This window comes from Idiotropiscis lumnitzeri, chromosome 13 (assembly GCF_059441095.1).
Source record: "Idiotropiscis lumnitzeri isolate Australia: NSW breed Sydney's pygmy pipehorse chromosome 13, RoL_Ilum_1.0, whole genome shotgun sequence".
NCBI lineage: Eukaryota > Metazoa > Chordata > Actinopteri > Syngnathiformes > Syngnathidae > Idiotropiscis > Idiotropiscis lumnitzeri.
The window spans coordinates 7,258,215-7,282,475 of NC_142403.1; the positions used below are offsets into that span (position 1 = coordinate 7,258,215).

The 24,261-nt window shown below is 38.9% G+C and overlaps 1 protein-coding gene across 2 annotated transcripts in view; it reads left to right on the forward strand.

The window, feature by feature from the left end:
• negr1 (neuronal growth regulator 1) overlaps positions 1 to 24,261 on the forward strand; it is a 136,376-nt gene that overhangs the window by 17,238 nt on the left and 94,877 nt on the right. For both annotated transcript variants that reach the window (XM_088312966.1, XM_088312967.1), the window contains exon 2: positions 19,816 to 20,054. In XM_088312966.1, the coding sequence (XP_088169092.1) occupies positions 19,816 to 20,054 (239 nt within the window). The remainder of the gene's footprint in view (positions 1 to 19,815; positions 20,055 to 24,261) is intronic.

Here is a 24,261-nt window from a genome sequence, read left to right on the forward strand (position 1 = left end):
TGGCCAGTGCTGCCCACTTTATTTCTCACCTAATGTGCACTACATGGTGAACAGACACCCCCCTGTGTGGCTGACATGTTAGCCGGCTTGTGAGTAGCGCCTAATCAGAAGAGTGTAGCTCACACACGTCTGCGTGGGTGGTTTGCTTGGAGCTGGACCTCGCATACGCAGGGTAGGGAATTTGTGGGGTTGCCCAATTAGTTGTGAAGTGTGAAGCAGTGTGAGAGTACATCAGCGGTGACGAGTGCACCAGAGGAGACGTGTCATCAATCATAACACCAGCTCCCGGCGAGTACCAACCATTTTATTCCACATGAAGACAAAAGGAGGAGCCAATTTAGACGTTTGAACTGACCTAGCTCGGGACAGTGCCTGCTTATTAATGATCCTATTTAATTTTTCAATGCCGCAATATTATTTACTGGGTGATGAATCACGATAATAGGCAATATCTTCACCAAATGTAACATAAATTATATATTGATATTGATCATGTTTATTTATTAGATAGTTAACCGAAATGAAAAAAACTTCTTTGCAAGTTCTTATGAAAAGGAGGGGCCCAAGAACATACCATAACATTCTCGTGTAGCTTCGGGGATTTAATTTAACTTTTTACTATTTGGTGTGCATTGAACAATCCCCCTCAAACTCAAAATTGCAACGTCCGAACAATTGTCTTGTCATTTTCTGAACGAGAGGTGGTATTCGCTGAGTAAATGGTGGTATGGTATTATTGTGATATTTTACCGGCTGTAACAATTTCTCTAACATCAATATGCAAATATCTGTATTTGAGGCAAACCATCCACACCGGATAACAGTATTTATGTGACAGTAATGAAAGCGTTTTCACGTTTAATTTTCCTAACCGTTGACGAACGAAACACTGACCTTTTTGGTGATATGAGAAACACTGATGTTTTTTTTTAAATTATTTTATTCATAACAATTATTATATAACTACTTTTATATATATATATATATATATATATATAATATTTGTATATAGTGTACAGATGGGGGTGTGTGTGCGTGTGTGTGTGTGCAGCCAATCAGATCGGGGATAAATCCACTCCTGCTCTTGTTGTGTTCCGAACATGGAAGATATAAGCCTTCAATTGCTGTGTTTCACTATGGGTGGAGGTCGCTGTCTGGGCCTGTAATGGACATTTGGGATTGATCTGTGTAGTTATCTCAGCCATCGCTGTTGTTCTTTATTTCTTCATTTTATTTACAGCCTTACAACAGTAAGTATTCATTGAAAAGTTAGAGTTCTATCTTTTACTTCTTCTTCTTTCTGTCATGTTCATAATTACGTGGGTCCTCCCAGTGGTCAGACTGAGAAAACACAGCTTGTGTTGAAACTGATTAAAAAGTTGCCCTAATACAATACAATATAATACTATACAACTTTATTTATATAGCGTATTTCATAACAGCTGGAACTGTAACAAAGCTAAATGTTACTTTAAATACTCTTGTATTGACTGAAAATTGCACTTGCCTTAACAGCTGTGTTAATAAATGCTTGTAGGTCTCTGCTTTTGTGAAGCACGTTGAGTTGCCTTATGTATGAAATGTGCCATATAAATAAAACTGCCTTTCCTTGCTTTGAAAATTGTTTTAAAACCACATTTTGATTCGGACTTTTTCTGGCTACTTGATATTTTTGGTTTATTTTATTTATTTATTTAGTAAAATTAATGTTATTGTGAGCTTTACTGTGTGTCCATAAAGTATGACCAAAGAGATAAATAGCACCACACATATAATAAATAAATGCAATGAAATCCACACAGAGCCTCCACAATTTCGCTTGTGGTCATCTAAATAGGCTTAACGTAGAAAACCCTCTTATGAAAAATCGAAAAGTTATGATTTCCTCTCTTAGTATGAGTTCTTTGTTTCATTATTGACCATATGCTCTACAGCTTGATACGGCCATGTGTAACATCCTTAAAGGTAATATCTCCCTCAGGAGTCATACATTAGTATAATAAGGAACGGTCACAGAAGCTGCCCCCACAATGGGACACAAGCTCTGACTACGAGAATTTAGCGTGATGATTATGCTTTTGCGCCGCATTTATTTCTTAATATGACCTTTAGCACACATGCATGAGCAGTAATGTCGGTACCAGGTATGCAAACACAATGACTCTTGATTCACTGGCATCCACCCATCATAAAACAGTCATCAACATTAGCTGAATCGGTGATTAGGTTTTTGTCCCTCCATTAGAGCGATATTGCACCACTCACAAATCATCCTCAACAACATTATCTTGATGTTAATATCCATATGGCATTTGGGGCTACATTGGTCACCAGTGGAGGTATAAAGTGCTATTGCTTCTGTGTAGATGTTCCTAATGAGTGAAAAGAACATTGCATTAACTGATATTTTCCCAAGTTGAACGCGGAGGCTCAGCAGGAACAGACGGTTATTAGTTTTTTTTTATTTATTGCTTTTTTTAATTGCTGTTATTTTTGTCTATTCTTACTCATTTATTTTCTCATCGTCCTTGCAAGTTATATTTAAAGTTGAATTTTAAATCATTCACGAGATTTTAATTTCTTCAAATTCAAGGATACAAAGATCCAAGGACATTATCAACACAAACGTGGTGTGGTCTAACAACGAGTTATTTGCTTGACTGTTTAGAAATTGCTCCCAATGAAGGTTTTTTTTTCAGGTTTTTTTCGGAAAGAAAACTCTATTGTTCATTGGATAAACATTGTCAAAGCCATATGGTAAAAAGCAGATTGCCAATGATATGGTTTGTGTTTGACTATGTTTCTTCAAAAGATTCCCATTAGAATATTGTTTTTCAAATGTAACAGCTCGTATAATTGCATATGCCTACATTTTTAATCCAGGCCACACATGGATCAGCTTTGTCCTGATTTATTCCAACAAGCTGTTGGGATGACATACTCTTGTTCTGAGTCTTGCTCTCAGTCTCATGCAAAGATGCACTCAAATGTACTGTAATCAGTTTTGACACAAGCTAGTATTTGTCAAAGCCAACTAAAAGTCGGTCAGCGCCCTGAACGTTAACCGAGTTTGCAACCCTTCCCTTGTAACCTCTTCTTGTAACCAGTAGATGTGAAAGGCACGGCTGACCTACATGCTGTAAGGAGAAGTCTTGCTCTATTGTTAGTGTGTACTGGTGGGGAATTGAGGTCTTTTCTGTTAGGAGGTGATCCGTTGAAGCCGCAGACTATTTCAGCAAAGCCCAGAAAAAAAAAAGAAATAGAAGAAAGCTACAGAAAGAGCAAGCTCTCTGAGTGTGGGGCAAGCATTATTCGCCTCACGTCTGTCAAGCCACACTGCTTGTATAATGTGCCTGTGGGTTGGCGACATGGACGTGAGTCTGTGTCCATGTGGGAGGGAGGTGCTTGACTGACAGACCTAATTCCCGCAACACTATGGAGCTCCATACATCGTTAATCAGTGACAAAAATGAACATCCTGCTGTATCCTTTCAAGGCTAAGAGATCCGGCTTCTGGCTGGTACGTCTGTCCACTTTACACCATGAGTTGGGAAGGCTTCTCTTGGAGCTTGAGGCCTTAGCTGGGGCTTTGCTTCAGTGCGCCTATGATGGATGATGTGGTAACAGAGCTCACCTTCTTGGATCGGGGCTGTCCTATCATCCTGTCAAGGTCAGTGGTTATGTAGCTGATAAAAAGAGTTCCAACCTTGGGAATGTACTAAAACATTCCTTATGCTACATCTACATATCATCTAGCACCGATTACATTAAATGTCACAGTAATTGTTGTCTTTGAGATTATTAATAGGCCACCAGGTGTGGCCATAGGAGAAAAACAGATGCTCTTTTACGAGCGCAAAATAATGCATCAAGGCACAACCTGCCACTAACAGATATTTAGAATTGTAAGAGCATCCACGGAAGAGCATCACCCAATACCGGTCAGCTGAAAATCACGTGATCAACCCTGATTTTAGATCATACTATCGAGTTGAGACAACAGGCCTACGCATGTCTCATGACATCTCTTGAGCCTTTGCAAGTCTTTAGCAGTATTATCACTAGACTTTAGCCAAGTGAGCATCTGCATGCATCACAGCCATAACACATGTCCTTATCTGGGTTGTAGATGAGTTGGAACCTCTCCCAGCCAATAGGTTATAGGTGAGGTACGGTACACCCTGAGCCTATTGTCAACTAAGTGCAGATTGGGCATAGCACAGAACAGAACAGAGATGTTCTGTGTCTCTGGTAAGAATTTACATTCATTATTTTTGCTGGGACTTAGCTATTGCCTCGCACTAATCCTTCATCTAAATGGTCACTGCGTCTGTCACTTGACATCAAAGTCAAGAATGAGTACGTAATGAATTGTTTTAAAATGTTATTCTCGACAGATGTTAATTTCTTTTCACGCTGAGTGAATGACAGTTGAAATGACTTTCAACATTTCTCGGGCAGGCAATTAAGATTTCATGACTATGGAACTGATTAAATCAATTTAAATGATTTCACCGTGGGAAAAAATAGTTTCAGAGTCTGAACAAATTGCATCTTGAACAAAATAGCAAAAGTGGATATTGTTCAAGCTTTGATGCTCCACTTTGCATGAACCAGGCAAATACTAGCTCGCTTTTGGATTAATTGTGACCAAAGTTGAGGCTGGGAATTAGCCTCCTCCATTTGTCCATGGGCGTTTGATAAGAGTTTGCAAGGCTTTAATACAGCTTTTAAAACAGCCTTACCATGACCTCAGCAGAAATGCGCATATACTGCAGTTTGGCTAGCTGAATCCACTTATTTTCTCTGCCACATTCTGGATAGAAAAAAAAGACTGTTATGAGATCAAAGCAGTTTCAAAACATTACCAGCCATCCAGTAAGGCCGAAAAAAATCGGCATTTTTCTGATGGGAGAATGACATATCTCTGTGAGGCATTTATGCTCATAAATACACATGGGCATAAATTGTATGCAGTACCTTGTCTGTTCTTGGATAAATACAGAGATCAAATGCAACATCTGTCAACAACGGTCTTGCTTTTTAATACTACTTCAACTCCTCTGTCAGAATCAGATAAAAACATACAATTAGCTGACATCGTTTCAATTATCTTGCAACTGTCTACTTCCGATGTTGTCTACCTATAAAGCGAGAGGACACACTGGGACAAGGGGCGGCTAACGACATTAGTGCACATTTCTCATTTCCTACTTTTCTATGTAAGCGAGTCCCTGAGAAGATGGACACAAAAAGCATCGCTACATTAGACACGCGACTCTAAGTGGTTTGTTCAAAAATAGATTCTATAAAGCTCACATTTTCACTGAGTGGATCTTGTTTGACAAATAGTTATCTACTAAGCTTTTACAACGACTCTGCTCCATATTTTCCCCAACCCAAAAGAGGCTAGCATGTCTGTAGGCTCTGAAAACACATTCATTTTTCCTGTTAAATGTATGATGTATGGAATTTTATTTTTTCAGCGATTGTGATTGTATTCGTCCAGTGTGGAATAAATGCATTCTATTCATCTCAGAGAGTTCAAGATCTGAAATAGGAGCAAGAAACCCATTCTTTTACTTCACGTTAAGAGCATGTCAATGAAAAAACACATTATATTTGCCTTCACGCATTTTCCAATTTAACACTGTTCTTTTTAATGTGGTTATTCAGCAAACCTTGCAGCCATCTTCATCTAATTACATCTTATATAAATTGATAAAGACAAATTAGTACAGGCTGCAGCCCAAAAAAAAACATTTATAATAATGCAGGACGGTTAATTGAGAAGCTGAGCGGGTTTATCTGCCATTTTAGTCTCAGCTGAAATGACCAAATGAACTGAGTTTACTCAATTGGAATGGTTTAAAGCTTGTAAAATGTTGGAGTCTCACATTGTTTTGCAGAAAATATGCATTAAGTTTGTATGACTCTAGCATAACACAAGCTAACGCGACTACTCACTTGGCCTCATTTCAGATGGCATTAAATGTTTAACTCTGCATGTGTTTTGTTTTTCAATGTAGACTGCTGTAGACTTCCTGGAAGACATCATAAGTAACAGTCAGCCATTTGCTCCAACTGCTTTCGTTTCACGGGGCGGTTTATTTGAACCTTTTTAGTTTCCTTTTAAAAATGATCATTTCAATGACATTGAAAATTGTCTTGGTGGTTGTACAAACAACCAGAACAGTTGGAAACGGGCAACTAAGAGCATGCACCCTGGATGAAGAGAGCATAAGGTTGTGAGAATCGAAAGGGAGTTCATCCCATTACTCGATTATTTGATGAAAGAGTCTTTAGGATGATCAACTCTAAAATGATTTGATAGTGTGAGCCCTGGTGAACAAAAACATCTGCAGGCTTTCTAAAAAACGTCACGTTCGAGAGACATGTACACATGCTACATGGCGAGAGCTCACTCAACCCAAGCGGGCTTTTCATGACCTTTTTTGGGACTGTCGCCCCTGTCAACATGGCCGCCACTTAGCCATGTCTGTTAGCCTGCTATAGTCCTCATAATGTCTGTGACAATAGCGACACAACTGGGAAATAGGTGTACCAGCCTCTGTCTGTTGATTGCACCACAGCGCTAATCACAACATTGGCCAATTCTGGAACTAACGTCCTTTGACAACCACTCCTTATTGGGGCATTGTGAGCGGTCTTGGACATTATTATCTGTCTGTTGAATCTAGAATCCATTGTTTTCGGGTCAATTAAATTGAGGTTCCTTTTTACAGTATTTTTCTTTGATCGTGGCCAAGTGTGCTATGTCAGCAATGAGCATGGCAAGTTCGTAATAATGCCCAGGGACGATATGAGAAGGACTTTTCTCAGTTGAGTGCCTTTACTATAGTTCTATGCTGTAGCTTTTCACAGATTTAATGAACCTGCGCGTTCAGTAATTCTCTGGCCATTTTCCTTTCTTGCTGGCATGTTGGAGAAAATTCCTGGCCAAATCCTTCATGTAATAAGCTTTATACAGCAAAATCTTAATTGTTCAGGTCTTGGTGCCAATCAGTTACTGCTTTTTGGCGCTGTGCCATTGAATGCACTTTTGAACAACTAAAAAGCAATTGGTTGTATGACTTGGAAGAGTTTTCTGAGGATTTTGTCATTTTAAATTGAATTAAATAGTTATTAGAGTTTTTATGGATGTCGTTCTCTGCAAGTTCGTATTTCCCCATTGATCTTGACAACATTACTGCTGAACCATATTTTTGAAAACAATTACAGCTTTATGTTTGACGAATAAGTTCCTTCTTTTAGCTCCTAATTATATTTATGCGGACAACTAAAACATGGATCTCACTTTTCTGGGCAGCGGATGCCATGTTTGAGGGAGAGCGTACACTACTGTACATAGCCTTGAGTTAGGATGCGTCATGCTTCAAACAATTGCTGTCTGTGATGCGCGTCAGTTGGAAATCCTTCTCAATTCATAGCTAATACATAAATAAATATCCAAGTCTGGATAATTACACTTTTAGTTATCAAAAGGACATTTGAGGCGACTTCCTCAATCTCCTCCAGTGATGCATGCAGTATAGATACCCGCTTGGTGTATTCTGGCGATGGAATGGGGCGATTATACATTAGATCCACAAGTACAAGTGTAATTTTAAAAACTGTTAGTACTGCAGTAAAGCACAGTATTAGAATTAGAAATTAGAAATACGGTCGATTGGGTCTCCAATCAAAATTTCGCTAGCTTAAAAAAAAGCCAGTGGGGGTGGCACGGTGGACAACTGCTTAGCGCGATGGCCTCACTGCACAGAGGCGCATGGTTCGATTCCGGTTCCAGCCCTCTTGTGTGGAGTTTGCATGTTCTCCCTGTGCCTGTGTGGGTTTTCTCCGTCTTCTCCGGCTTCCTCCTCATTCCAAAAACATGCATGTTAGGTTGATTGAACACTCTAAATTGCCCCTAGGGGTGATTGTGAGCGCAAATGGTTGTTCGTCTTTTTATGCCCTGTGATGGGCTGAGAACAAATTTAGGGTGTATCCCGCCTACTGCCTGAAGACAGCTGGGATAGGCTCAAGCACTCCCGCGATCCTTGTGAGGAAAAGTGGTTCAGATAATGGATGGATGGATAAAAGCGAGTGAATCACTCAGATCACTCTTGTCATATAACATGTGTCATATAGCAGATGTATGTACGTGAATATTTGTCTTCTTGTTTGTAATGCAGTCTACTCAACCTTTGTGGTTCATCTATAAAATGGTGAGGATCATAACAGGAATAAACACGGACGTGACTCGCTTTCGGCAAAAAACACAAACAGTGCATTCGAACAGGACATTTCAGACTCGCCAAGGAAAAAACTCCCATCAATGCATTAAACGTTCGTAACTTCTAATATCTAAACAATGTGGGCTTTGTATCAATCTATATAAAAGCTGACATTCAAGAAAAATGATAAAGCTAAAATTAGAATAAATGTTCTTCATTACAATCAATAGTACAGCTGCATGGTCACTTATGTTAGAATTCATAATCAAATAACTTGAGCCTTCATTCTGTATTTTTTCCCAATACTTGTGGTTAGAATGTCAAACTTTAAATATCCACTGATAGTTTCTACTGTCTAAATGCTGATCAATGATAAATGACAACTCTTTTGGCGCCTTTGTACTTTTATGCAATACTACGGACAGAATTTACAGAAGTGTTCAGAAAATGTTAAATGTTTCATGTCCAATTGTTCTAAAGTTCTTAAAAAATCTTCAAAATGTATTTTTTCCTTTTATCAAATTTAATCTAATAGATATATATTTATTAATTTTTTTATAAGTAATATAAATCAGGTTGGAAGTTGTTTAGCGGTCAGCTATAATTTTGCTGTTACTGATTTTTTTTAAGGCTTTGCTGTGGCGTCGTTTCAGTACCGGTATCACAGTAATTTTTGCAGGTATCATATTGAAGTCAAGATTTTGTTATCATGACAACACTAGTTTGCAACACACGTATCTGTTCGTTACCTTGAGATACCAATGTCCGTTTCTTCTTTTGTATATTTGTACACTCGACTGACTAAAAGACTGTGGCACAAGCAGACAACAGCCGCTTCCGCTCTAGTCTTTCTCTTCATTCTAAAAGTGCAGTGTCCAAATTAGTCCTCTAAATCAATCCAAGCATGCCTTTTTGGACCTTGCATTTGTGCTCAGTGGTACAGTCATGCATAGACACAGAGAGAGACCGCTAACGTTTTCCAAAATATCTTTTGGCCCACTCTTATACCCCTGTTTAAATTCATTCGTATTTTGTAAAATATTTTCACATTTTTTAAAAACAGAATAAAAACACATTTCCTGGTCTAATTTGCCAACATTCATGTCTGGCTTGCCATACAAACAGTGTCTGACATTGTTATTTACCCGGCAAGTACACAAAAACAGACAAGTCTAGACAGATTAAACTCAGAATTGTTCATCATTTCCCCTGAATTGCTTGGTCATTTCGACTTTGTTTGACTTGCTCCCAAAAGTGAATGACACGGAGCCCTTAAGGTGACACAGAAGTAAAAACACACAAAGTTTGCAAGATACCGTAATTTTATGTACTTCAGGGTCATCTAAGCAGTATGTCGGAGACGGCAAGAATATATGGAGGAGAATTTAGAATGCTTTTTCTGATCAAGAGATGTCCTCTTTTGTTCAGCAGTTGCTTCAGTCTTTTGCTTATTTGGGAAATCGTGCTCAATATCAAGAACTGATTTTATGTCTTTGTATTTCAAGCAAATTTCATAGAAATTCAATTAGACTCACATAGAAGGTGACCTAGATGTATTTAAAAAAAAACATTCCCTTGTAATATAAAAAAAAACATTGCGTTATCTCACAAAGTTTTTTTGCAACGTAATGCAAAGGTTTTTTGTAACTTCCATGTCACCTTAGTGGGTCAATAGTATGACTCTGTTGACGATCCTGCAGGAATTGGATGATTTGGTTTTACCTCATTGACATCCACTCACGTGTGTTAAGGGCACCGCATTCCGTACCTGTCTGGATTGAGGTAAATATGTGTCTCTATGTTGGCACACTCTTGACTATCAAGAAGAAATGGGTTGCTGACTCCCGTTTGTCATCAGGTTAAACCCAACTAGAATCCACAGACTCACATATCTATTACAGGCCCAAATTGAATTGGGCTGATGTTTCACTATTTACTTTGTCGACCGGGGATTAAGTGATTCTCGAAAGATAGTCAGTTCCCTACCATGTACTTTCTCAATTCTTTGTTATCAGTCAGAGACCCTGTCCATAAAACCAACCCTAAATTTCACATAATCCCTGCCAAATGGACTGGCAATTAGCGCAACTAAAGACTTTTCAAACCCTGCCAGTACTCAGTCTCTGCATTTTAAGCAGAGCAGCATAAATTGAATGTCTGTATTCAGCCAACCCTCAATCAGTTCCTTCCATAAAAGCATGCACGTATCATCACATCGGAAAATATTGTGAACCCATTCAAACGATGATAGCACCAAAGAATAGGAGCCTCTTGCATTTTTGGGGATGCAGCCTAATCAGATGTTTTTTCCCACTTATTCCAGACTCAAACCGTCATTATCACGAATCCTCTTCGGCCAAGTTTATTTTCCAGTCTAATTGTCATTACAATGTTATTCATTGTATATATACCTACCCTTTGAAGGTGCCAGTCTGACACAATGGGGAGGAAACATGAATGTAAATGTCGGCAGAGTGATAATGTCACCGTATTGAAATTAATAATAACCTTTCTTTAGCGTGTGCTTGGCAAACTTGCTGTATAAATACAGTTGTATTCTCTAAAATGCTCAATAAATAAGATTAGATTGACCCTTTTGTGAAATCACTAACACAAAAACAAAATAATAATAAAAAAAACACACGGGTGGATTTAATCATTTAGATGCTCAAAAAGTAATTTTGACTGAGCTCCATTTTGGGGCGTTTCACTTTGAAGGTTCCATGTTGGATGTATAATAAAACTCGAGTTTTTTTTCTCTTACTGTTCGTCGTAATCGAGGGAATCGCACTGAGAGTGAGAGAGATACAACATAAGTGTCCCTGAAGCAAACACATAAGCACAAGTAGGGCATATAAAATGTGACGCCACCCATAGGAGCCTCTTGCACATCTGCGCGAAGCATTTATTCCAATATTTGTAGATGACTGAAACTAGTTAACTTCTGTGGCAATTGCTTACTTTCTTTGTCAGAATGATGAATGTGGTCATACCTATCGGACTGTGCCGGTGTTCCAACGTCCTTTGACAATGAAGGATTGTCCATTTGTGCCATGAACAAAGCACATCAACTAGGTGGATAAGCCCCGCAGGGAAGCAATAACAAACAGCGCATTTTAAAAATCATCGCATTAAAGAGCAGTGGCACACAACCTTTCTTTTCACTTGATCGCCATATACCAACAGTATATCGCAATAGGTCATAACAATAGGTGCATTTTTTATGCTTTAAACAGCTGTCTTTGACTGAATTGCAAACAACTCTGACAATTTGTCAAATCACAAGAGTCCTGTGTAAGCATTATACAAACGTGTTTTCCGCTTACTTCAGATTGAAACTCTTACGAAGCGGAACAAACTAATCGGCAAGTGCTTAGCGCTCTTGGCAAGCAGGCAGTGAGTGTCCCTACCCACCACCCGGCCTTGACCCTCACTTCTCTTCTCTCGCACTCCTTGGCCTCCTGCCAAGGCAGACCTGTCACTTGGGTGCTGGATGGTGGGAGTAAACTGTGCAGCCGCAGAATATCCAACCGGGCTGTGGTAAACGTATGATCCTTCAACCAATGGCACAATATACACATTTTGTGTTTTTTTATTTCATCAAAGATGTAACTTTTTATCTTTCACATAGAACCCAGGAAAGGTGTAATATTGCCCAACTTGTGCACTTTTACACAGCATCCCAGAATAAGTCTTAAGTGTTAGTACCATTGCCTGTGGCAGTTTGCCAGACAGTGACATTGCTTTTAACAAAACAGGACTGGAAAAGTGAGTAACGCTTCACACTTCTGTTCAGGTATTCCCTTTGGCAGGGGGGTTGACCCGCCTCTGATGTAGCTTTGATATTACATCGTAAGGTGGAATATTGGTTTCCATTTGTAACTGGAGTCATCACGAAGTTTACATCAAGGTCATCTCACACTCAGTGTATCGGGTGTATGCATTTTGTGTTCACATCTTCACCTGTTTGAAATACTGGATGTACAAACACACATATTCAAAAGAGAAGACAGAGAAAGCAAAGTGAGAAAGGTTGACAGCAAGCGGGGATTAGGTGGACCTGTGCACAGATGGCTGCGGGAAGCAGATGTCCCAGTTGAGCTGTTTGGGGTTTTCCCTGCCAGATCCGAAACAGTGACAGAAGTATGCAGAGCGAAAAAGGCTACCTCACAACGGGTGGCAAGATTTGGGCAAGCAGATGCTAAAACACACGTTTAGAAATGTCACTGGGAACATTGCAACAGAGGAAATACCATCACCATTTTTGGCCTAAAAATAACGTCATGTATTATCTTTATTCACATTTTTTCGTGGCGGCACGGTGGCAGACTGGTTAGCACGATGGCCTCACAGTACAGAGGTGCAGGGTTCAGACTCCAGCCTGCCTGTGTGGAGTTTGCATATTCTCCCCGTGCCTGCGTGGGTTTTTTCCAGGCACTCCGGTTTCCTCCCACATTCCAAAGACATGCATGACAGGTTGATTGGACACTCTGAATTGCCCCTATGAGTGTCAGCGCGGATGGTTGATCGTCTTTGTGTGCCCTGTGATTGGCTGGGATAGGCGCCCGCATGCCCTTGTGTGGGGAAGCGGATCAGATAATGGATGGATGGAGAATTTCTGGTCTTTTCCCCAAACTACATGTAACCTCGGCGGACAGTGCTGTCTCTCTTCGGGTACTAAAACATCTTTTATAGGAAAAAAAAATCTGGCTGAGTTATTATTTGTCTTTACCAAGCGCAGTGGTAAAGACTTGTCCAGGAAAAGCCTTTTTCTGCTGCATCTCTGGACTGTTGAGATGTAGCTCCAGGCTCATAGATGGACAAGTGATTCCCGAACTTTTATTGTTATACATTTTTTCTGCATGAGTGGTTCTTTTTTCATATTTCCCATGTTTCGTTTTACAATTGGACCTCTAATGTGAAATGTTTTTCCTCTCTCTCACTGTATAGATGGCATGGCTGTGGGGGAAATTTTAGGTACTATTGCAGCTGTAATAGAGGCGGGGTGGTACTTCTTCCTCCTGTTATAGTGAAAGACATGTCATTGTCTGGAAAGTATTTGGTAGTGCACAATAACACAAGTCCTTGGCATCTAATTATTCAATAAAAAATCTGTCATATTTCAGTTATTAAACTGTCTGGGTGCATTTGCACAGACGTCTGTTCATGGCAAATGTCAAAAGCCAGTCAGTCATTACGACTTCACAATTGCTCCATTGATGAGACATGTTAAGCCTTGGAAACTCTAAAAACCTCATTGGAGTTTTTAGGATGACTCAAAAGTGCCTCATTTGGAGACTCAACAATCATCGGGATTATCCACAGATATAGCGTCATCAGTTTGCAAGGACGCAATAATTATAATTTGGATATGTATTGTTGGTGGCAACTAAAGATACAAAAGATCAGACAGTTAGGGTTGTAACTGCTACTTGTTGCTTTGACATGCACTTGCATATCTACAAATGCCTGTTTGAGTGTTCATGGCGATTTAAGAAAAAATTCTCTTGGTTTCGGAGATGTGTCTGTCCTTGGGATAAAATACTCAGAAGTACAATATGTGCCCAATCCCAAGACAACGCGGCTATCAGGATTCCGCAAAGCTGATCATTTGAATCAGGTGTGTTGCATGATGTAAACAGTCTGGGGGTGTATTCTGCCTCTTGCCCGAATTTATCTGTTGCTGGCTCCAACTCACCACCCACCGCAACCTTTTTTGCTTCAAGGAGTCATTTTTCCTTTCTATTCACAGAATATTCCTAACTATAAGGCACACCTGTTTATAAGATGCCGCAACTCAGTTTGAAAAAAAAAATTATATGCAAGCGCAATAGGCTATAAACTGCAATTTCTATGTTGAAAAAAAATGTTTTTCCCTGATTGTACAGAATGATTTTGTACTGTGAATGCTCATAAAGGTACATAAACAGATTCTTAAAACAGTGCCTTTTTGACATAGTAACAACTTTGCTAATTAAAACAGAACAGACCCAAGAGAAAAAAAAAATTGACATTTTATTTTCCGTATTTTCTGAACTATAGAGCACCCCTACCGGTGAAAGAAAAATCCACAGAAAAGCTGCATCATTGTATTAGCCGCATGGTTGAAAATCTAAGAAAAAAGTAGTGGCTTATAGTCGGGAAAAGACGCTAAGTTAAGGGGTTTATTTTAGCTGACACTCTTATTGGAGGTCTTTGTTGGTAGAGCTTTAACAAATGGATGATGCAATATTATTGTGGTTGCCTCAATCTATGAATTTGTAATTGTGGTGTGGAAATTCTAGAATGTTGAACAACCTTCGACTATCTACTAGATAGGACCATTTATTCACACAGTTGAATGCAATAACACTTGCAGTGCAGTGGTTTGCTTGCATTTAAAGATGGATGTCCACCCTCCACCGCAGGAGGCCCAGAGGCACAATGATACTGATAGTAAGGTTTAAATATGCGTTGTTTAACTTCAATGCAGAAACTATATTGCTCTGAATCATTTAGGCTTCAAGTTGAATAATAAAGGAAAGGCTCCCTGTAATAATCATAAGATTTTTGGTTTTGTTTCATTTTCTTTCATTGTATTTTCTTGAGCTGTGTGTTTTAGATTTTTGAGATGAGTTTTTGTGAACCCATTTGTTGGAAAACACGTTTTTTTTTTTTTTTTTGTTACTCAATAAAATTGCATACACAGTTCTCACTGGACATTCATTGCTATTTGTCAAGGAACTTCACACAGTAATTTAAAAGTGACAAATAATATGTTTCCAATGTTGAGCTAGATTAAAAAAAAGAGTCTCAATGCTAAAAGCCCTTCTATCTGCAGGGACCAAGCAAACATGACATCAACATAACATTAGTTAAATTGCTGCTCATGCCCTTATTCTGAAATGTTGATTTCATGAATCATGCTTAGGTTTCGCTGGACTTTTTAATAAGGCTGTATTATGGACAGTACTTTCTCGTAATTATGTGAAATAATTGTCTACTGTTAGATAATTGCTCACCCTACTTATGGCAAAGGCCAGCTTTAATTCTCTCATATTTTTCAACCGCTAATTTGTGAGACCCATTCATCTTTATGCACTTTCATGTTTTTCAGAGAATTTCAGTCTCCTAATTATCATTGTGCTCATTGACTACTCAAACACAACGTTTGAGATTTTGTTCTATACATCTTGCACATTATATCCAGTGTTTTTCACCTATGTATGTCATGTTACCGATGGCTACAACAGTCACGTTTCATGCAACTGTGGACGAATGCTTTGGACAAGTGACTATGCGTGTAAGACCGTTATTGTGGTGGAATGCAAGACTTTTAGGGATTTTGAGGGACCCAATCAGAACATCAAGTTAACCAGAGTCTCCGGGACTCAGCACCCACTTCAACTCCACAAACCAACCGTCACAAATACAGTGATAGACTGTGACAGAACAGAGCAAGACTTGAATACGGAGAAAAAAATTGCCAAAATCTGATGGATAATAAATTCTCTAATGATATAGGCCATTTTATATTACAATAATGATAAACCACAACATACGTATTTTCAGATACTGTATTGAAAAATTATACATCACACCCTGACTCTCCTTTACTCACAATAACACGTTTCTACGGAAATGTTGATGCCAATCTAAATAAGTGACAAAACAATCCGTAGGTACAAAGATTATCTTCAAAAGCTTATTTTTACATTACCTAATATAACATTTTAGGTTTGTTTGGTGTCGTTAAGAAGTTGAGAGGCGGAGTGAGTGCCGGGTTCCACAAAAAATGCTTGTCGTTTTTTCAAGCTGCAACTTTTTAACACAGGGTGTACACCACCATTTGTTCAGGAAATTATCCATCTTTTTATTGACAAGACATTTAAATGTAATTTGCTTGCATCATTATTTTGTGCTACCTCGCTGGTTTGCTTCAAAAATTGTATTTAAACCATCTCTGCACTCAACTTATGCCGCTGTTGCCCTGCTACTAGCTGGTGTCACCACCAAGACAAGCACAAGAACACAACAAACGATGCTGGTCGATATTGGTTCTTAGCAGGGCAGACAGGCGCAGTCAGCCGGTCCATCTTCGAATATGTCTCCTGCAAATGTGAGAAGGGATGGGTTGGATTGTGCAAGTGCAAAAAAATCTAAATAAATAAAAAATAAGCACAGTGCGCTCAGCCCTCTGTGAAGGTGAATGTGAATAGTGTTCCCCGTGACTGACCCAAGGTGAAGCTTCATTTAATGAGTTTTGTGCGACAAAAGGATGTTTTATAGAAGTTTTGTTTATAAAATTCTGCATCAGGAAATATGTATACTTCTCTAATGATTATATATATATATATATATATATATATATATATATATATATATATATATATATATACATACACATATATATTTAGTGCTGCCAAGCGATTAAATCTTTTAACTAATTAATCACAAAAAACACGTAATTAATTGTGATTAATCACATTTTTTAACTACTATTTTTTTGTGAAGCTTGTAAGAGGTATTTACTTGAATAATATCATGTAATTAATGTAAAATCACCAAGTATTAAGTGTATTTTGATTCAAAGACTGTTCAATTAGCTTTCTTTGATGCTTGAATATGATCTAAACGGAGTCATCTCGTGTGTATGTGTGTAATAATATGTCTCCTTTTATAGAAACGAAAAAAAGAAAAAAACTACGCCAACGTTTGAAGTCATATTAAATATAGAAATTGGAGTGGCTACAGTAAACAACACCTGGGATCTCGGTGTCGTATTATGTCAAAAATGGCCTCTTTTGACACATATTTGTCATGAGGTGTAAAATACAAGTAACCGTATGACACCTTGGTAAGGGATCACAATGGAAGAGATAACAGTAATTATTTCTGGTGGAATAGTGCAAAGACGATTAATACTGATAAGCAGATGGTGAATGAACGTCAAGGACAAGTCAATCAAGATGAAGAAAAACGTCAAGTCGAGATTATGTCTGGGTATAATGTGCTCCATACTTGTAAAGCCATGCTTTTCTGATGATAATTTATGAAAAATATATACTTGGAAGGTCTCTTGGATTTTTGAGATTCCTGGTCTGTTTTTTCTTGATGAGTCTCGATTAAACTACACTTGCATTATGTCACGTGAGAGGACACGGGTGACCGAATGAGCAAATCTGATTTCTGTGGTTGTTCGGCGATATATTTAAATTGTCAATCATTTGCTACAGTCGTGGTGTGGATGAGAAACCTATGTGGCCTACGGGGTGAATTCAAAAATACCTGACAGCACGCACTGTAATGAGGCGTAACAACATGCGGAATGTCCGCAACGGGACAGGAAGCCTATTTATTCTCGCAATCTTGCACTCGCGGCCTACAACTTTTCTATAGTTAAGCCATGTGTTTAATTAACCAACAGTGGCCAGCTGGCCACCATGGCATGCTTGTTTAGAATGTTTAATATCGGATGTGTGTGTGTTTGTGAGAGAGGGAGAGAGAGAGAGAGAGCGAGAATAAGAAGGAGAGAAAAAGGGAAAGGTACGCTCTCTGTGAGTGTGATCGCACTTTGCAGTGTGTATCCAATTAATGGGCTCTTGTATGCTATGATATAAAAGATGGATTAGTGAATTAGTTGTTGGCAGAAAACTAATATCAGCCACTTGAACCACTGTATACGTTTTCCCCTCCGTGCTGACGCCGACTCTGGGCCCAGGCCAGGCAGGAGTATCATTGGACTCGGTCAGGGCTACAAATGTCCTCCAAGGCTACTTTGGCATCCATATTTCAGCCGTCAAAAGCCTTGAAAAAACGTGACGAATGTGAGGAACTCCATCACAATGTGTAGGGTCGGCAGAGAACATACTGGCATCTGGGGTGATTTGTGGGCCCAAACATGGCGCACCTTTGAGCCTCCATGTCCACCATGGCCCGTCACGGAACACAGTGGAAATGTAACATTATGTTGCAATCAACCATGATTGCTTAGGTTTCGTGTTACATGGACCTACCGTTCCATTTTCTATATCGCCTTGCTACCTGACTTATTGAGAAAGGCAGAGTTAATCGGTGTGGATTGGCCACCAATCAATCACAGGGTGATTGTGAAAAGCACAGTGAGTGTGAAATGATTTCAACGGCAGCTGCACTAACCACAGCTTTGAGAACCTTGACACTACCATTGACTAGCACGCATACTAGACAAAATTGCTGCGGCCTGGAAATAGACAGGCTTTTTGGGAAAATCATCATATTTTCCTGACATTCCCGATGATCAGCACGCCCCTGCATTATACAAGATAATATTTTTAACTTAAGGATGCAGCTTTCGAATATTTTAGTATTTGAATATTATACTAAAAATTCGAATAAAATAATTGTGTATTCAGATATTAATAAAAAAATATATATTTTGGCTCGGTTAAGGATACAGAACACCAAAAAAAAAAAATCAAACAAACAAATTTGCCACCTAATAATGACTGGCCAACTAGTTTTAATTTTTAGATAATCAACGTTTTGTACTTAATGGGGCAGTGTGTATAATTTTTCAAAGTTGATTGTTGATTGATTGCTCAAACTTCATTCATTTTAGAAACTCACTACTATTATCAATAAAATGCGCAAACATATTCACATTGCTTTATAAATAGAGAGAGAATTGCAGGTCTAGTAATTGCTAATTATAATACATATGTGGTGGCCCACCATACAGGACGTTGACATGTCTCGTCCCTATCTTTCTGCTACGGGGGCCCAAAAGAGACAATCGCCAGATCACAAAATTGGTGGATCAATCACGACAGCATGTGTAACAAATGTAATGCACTTACATTGTCACGTGAGCTCATACTAGAAGTCCTTCGTGATGACATTTTGCTTGCACCTCTGATGAAGACATGGTTGTAGGCTATTAGTTTACCACTAGATGACACTAAATTCCACACACAGTCCCATTACATTTAAACTGTGCGTAACAGTAAACTATTTTCCTTCAGATAAATCCTCCCTCTAAATTTTGGGAGACGATGTGATGTCAGTGGCACAGTAGCATTATCGCCGGCTAAAACAACACTCTTTTTGTAAAAAGTGATCAGTAGGAACGGAAACTGTTTCAAGGTGTCAGCATAAAAGTTTACTTTGTCATTTGGTCCATTAAATTGAGCGTTGCAAGCCCTGCTAGCGTAGCTAGTGCTGTTAGCGCCTTACAATACAGTGCCAGCGTAATTAAGTCAGTTTTTGTAGTACCCTTAATTAGTGATTATACATCATTTCAGGACAATATATTGTTGTTGTCGGAAGCCACACTTTGTAATAAACAAAACCCCAAACACAGTTTAGAAAGTGAGTCATATCAGGTGTGAGGCCGTGACTGCTGCCTGGAACACGTTCAAAATAAAAGCGTGCCTTGGCATTGATGTCAGTATATTGCATACTAACTAAGATTTATTATATAGCTGGCCTACCTTTCACATTGGCATCATGTTACTGTCATGTATAGTATTGTATAGCAACAATTTGAACCGTTTCAGCCCTATTAAAAACCTAAGCAGCACTTCCACAAATCTGACCAACATGTTCTTTGTTCCTACAGGTGCTACCTGTTGGATGGGATCTCAAAAGGAGCCTGGTTGAACCGCTCAAGCATCATTTTTGCAGGGAATGACCAGTGGTCCGCAGACCCACGTGTGTCTATTGTGTCCAGCGTTGGAGACAAGCATGAGTACAGCCTTCAGATACAGAAAGTGGATGTAACAGACGATGGTCAGTACACATGCTCGATTCAAAGCGAGCGCAACCTACGACCTAAACTTCTCAACCTCATTGTAAAAGGTAGGTACATATTTAAAGTGTCACAGGTTTTATTCTTCCATGTTGAGGTTGTTTTCTTTCGGCATTGCTGTGTAAAGTTTACATGGTTTAAAACATGGAAGTCAATAGCCATGTATCAGCACAAATAATATTCACATTGCTGGTCCCTGTTAATCTGAACCAGTGTCGAAGACCATACGGAAGGTCAATCACGCGTAAGCATCATTAAACATTCATATTAACACAATTTTGCTGTGATTGATATCAGTAACGCACATTCCGTCATTTTTCAAGACTGGGTAATTTTTCTACATTGGGCTATCAAAGTTTTTATAGACTTTTGATGTGTTCAACTAGAGGTCCTAATTCATGTCACTCCTAATAACTATCACGACTCCAGTGTGTATGCCACCATATGTGCCGCTTTCTTCTCTTCTTAGTCTTCGGTGGAAGAGCAAGTGCTTTGAAAATGTATTCTGCAGAATGACGCACATTTTATTTGGTGGATGCGAACCAACACATTTTTCTGCTGAATGCCGTGCCGCATAAAATAGATGCTTGAAGGCAGATTTAATTTAGTCTCCTTGGTTTATCATTGCAGGAAAAATACTAGATGTGATTATTATGACACTGAGATGAATTGGTTGGTAGCATTCTGTATGTGATACTGAATTGAAGAGCAGGGTTTCAGATCTGTAGCTATTAACATTATAAACATGCAGGCTAGATCCTTGGAGGACAAAATGGAATCTTAACTTCATGCATCCCTCTGTAACATGGTCAAAGATTTTCTAGATTAAAAGGCTGCAAGCACAAGGAAAGTCTCTGCAGTCTTGGCTGTGTTTGTATGCAGCATCATCAAACTGTTGCTTGTCAGCTTTCTCTAAAATCCATCTTCCATATGCCATGTTCTATTTCTTTATTGCAGTAAAAAAGAGGTTTATAACTCTTTGATAAGGAATATTTATGAGGGATTTATACATCAAGCTGTTAGAAGAGTTAATAGCTTTCACTTTTTGAATTCACAACAGGGCAACGGCTAGTGATAAGCCACACTCTGGGAAATTATTGGATTTAGTTTACATAGCCTGATTGGGACATTTAAAGTGTCTCTTTAAATGTTATGGGATCGGTGATTCAATCTTGCCCAACTTCAAATCGTGTGTGCGTGTGCGTGTGTGTATGTGGGTGCGCATAAAAATATTTATGTATGTGATTTTTGGTAACACTATCATGGTAATTTCTAGCAGGTAGGGAGTAACGATATGCATTGATGTGACTCAAACAATGTCAGTGCTATAAGTAAGCAGAACGCTGAATTTTATATTTTGTCATTGAACTGTATACAATGCAATGAAATTTGAGGTTGCTACGACTTGGTGCCTATATATAATATAAAATAAAAATATTAAATGCCAATGTACGATGAAATGAAATAAAACTCCAAAAATACAAACGTGTAATGCAGAAATGAATATAATAAACTTCAATGGGTAAGGTATTAAATAGTTATTGCACGTTACAAGAAATAAATCACATTGCACAGAAATTCAGTAATTATTAAGCAGAAGCCAACACAAATTGTTTATTCAACCACAGGAGAACAAGGACACGAGCAAGGATAAAAAAGTTAAATGGAAAAACTACATCTTATGGCTGACGCAAAAACAAAAATACACAAGCGGCTGGGCGGAACACAATAGAAGCATGACGCCGAAATAGGATAGATAAAATTACTAAAGGAAAATGTAACAAATGCTCAATAAAAAAGCAGAAGAACTCATCCGTATAGAGCCTTGTTTCCCAGCCATTGTTGAGTCAAGGCACATATTTCTCATGGGGAAAAAAAAAATTCTCACGGCACGCCACTTAGCAATACAATGCACGATACAGGTTAATTATGTACCTTCTGTCATCCAGCGGAAGAGCATTTAAAACATTAACGATGAATAAAGTAATTAGAATAACATGCAGTTGTTGTCTGTCTATTATTGGACATAAGCGTCAAATTGCATCACTGCCCTTGTTCTATTCCACGGTCCCGCTGTCACTAGTATGAAACTAATATTAGGCTAGCGGCAATCGGGGTAGCCCAGGGGATGTCCAACTCATTTTTGCCGTGGGCCACATCGTAGTTCTGGTTTCCTTTAGAGATTTGTTACGACTGTGAGAGAGAACCCAAATAAATGTTTGAGCGCCTCATATTACATATACATTATACATAACAAATTGAAATTAGACGCTATTAAAAATGTTTTTCAATTATTAGAACATTTACTTTAAAAGAGGATTGATAACAAAAATGCTTACAATATTTCAATGTTTTTAAAAGTGAAGATAATTAGCAATTTTGGTATTTTAGCAGGAAATTAACATAATTGCTTTTGTGGGCCACATAAAATGATGTCGCGGGCTGGATCTGGCCCCCGGGCCTTGTGTTTGACGCTAACGACGTCAGGCGAACACCGATTCATGCCCCTTTAAGTTTTGTGCCCAATGTGTGGGGGATCATTTCTTTTTTTTGCATCACCACAGCATCCTGTTTCCACCAGCATTGTTCCGGTGATTAAAGTCTTTTGATCTTTCTTTAGAGCAGAATTGTGAGCAACAAAAATTAAAAATACAATCTGTAGATTTAATGATCACAATTGCATGAGTGGATGATCACTCACACTGTCTCATATTTTAGGTGGAATTTTTGACAATTTAGGGGCAGCCTGAAGCCCTGCTAAACACACAATATCTCTCTGTCTGTCCTATGCACAATTAAATAAGACATGAACTACTTTGCTTGCTCATACGTGAGAATACATACTTTGGGTATTGGCTTTTTTTTTTTTTTTTGTATGTGCTGCATGCAGAAGGCTGAACTAAAACCTGTTACCGCTGTAAGGCTACGCTGTGTTTGTGTGTCCATGTATGTTTAAATCACAATTCACTGTAGCACAAGCATTAAATCACATCATGGAGAACAAGCTAGATGCAGACACATATTATCACAAATATCAGTATTGGCGACAAGAGCATTTTCATTTACACAGATACGCCTATAAAAATGCAATTACGGTTAAATGTCATTCGATATCCTCAAAAATACAATACTGCCTACTAATATTGTCATATAATTTTGAGGCCATCTCTAATTTATACCCGTTAAAAACCCATTGTCTACCATGAACGTGAGCTCAAAATTTGCAGTGCTCTCAGGCTGCGTTGTTTTTACATCTTTTCTAAGCTGTTATATGCCAACTTCCATCTGCTTACTCTGCACTTTAAAAACGAGTGGGCATGAAGTGGAGCTGTGGTAGGTATGAATATGCCGTAAGTGTCTTTTGAACAATCGTGCTTGCTTGTGTAGTTGTCCATTACACTGGGAGGCAAGAGGCTTTTGAGGAGAATCTCACGCTCACCTCCCTTTAGTAAAGGGTTACTCGCAGAAGGGCTATGAATTTAAATCAGTTCTAATACATGCCGAGGACAATGCCATTGGAACCGTGTAGACTTGGCAGTGCTTCCTTTTTCATCTTAATACTTCTTTTAATTAGCGGAACCTTGACTTACAAGTGCCCTAATAGTTACGGTTTATTTTTAGCTGTCGCTTGTTTTGTTTTGTTTTTTTTCATTCATTAATTTTTTTGTTTGCGTTGTGAGCAAACATTTGATGAACACCTTGCTTGAGTGAAGTGAAAATATGAATTACAGTTGCTGATGCCTTGCCAGCCCTTTTGAACCATCAAACGCTCAAATACAAAATGCTAACTGTTTGAAGCGGCTATGGTAGTCCAAAACTTACTTCCAGAGGCTCACAGAGTCTAACCGGTCATGTATCTGATGTCACTCACCAGGCCATGGCCCTTTTGACGACTAAAAGCATAGACACTGTTGTTATGATTTGTGGCCTATCTCAATGTACAGTAATTAACCATTGTAAAACTAGTTAATTCCTTTGCAATCTATTCTATTTGTTTTACTTTTTAAAACGTAACCAATAAATGGTGGTGATTTTTCAAAGGGGCGGCACGGTGGACGACTGGTTAGCACGATGGCCTCACAGTGCAGAGGTTGTGGGTTCGTTTCCGGCTCCAGCCTTCTTGTATGGAGTTTGCAAGTTCTCCCCATGCCTGCGAGGGTTTCCTCCGGGTACACCGGTTTCCTCCCACATTCCAAATACATGCACGGCTAGTTGATTGGACACTCTAAATTGCCCCTAGGTATGAGTGTGAGCGCG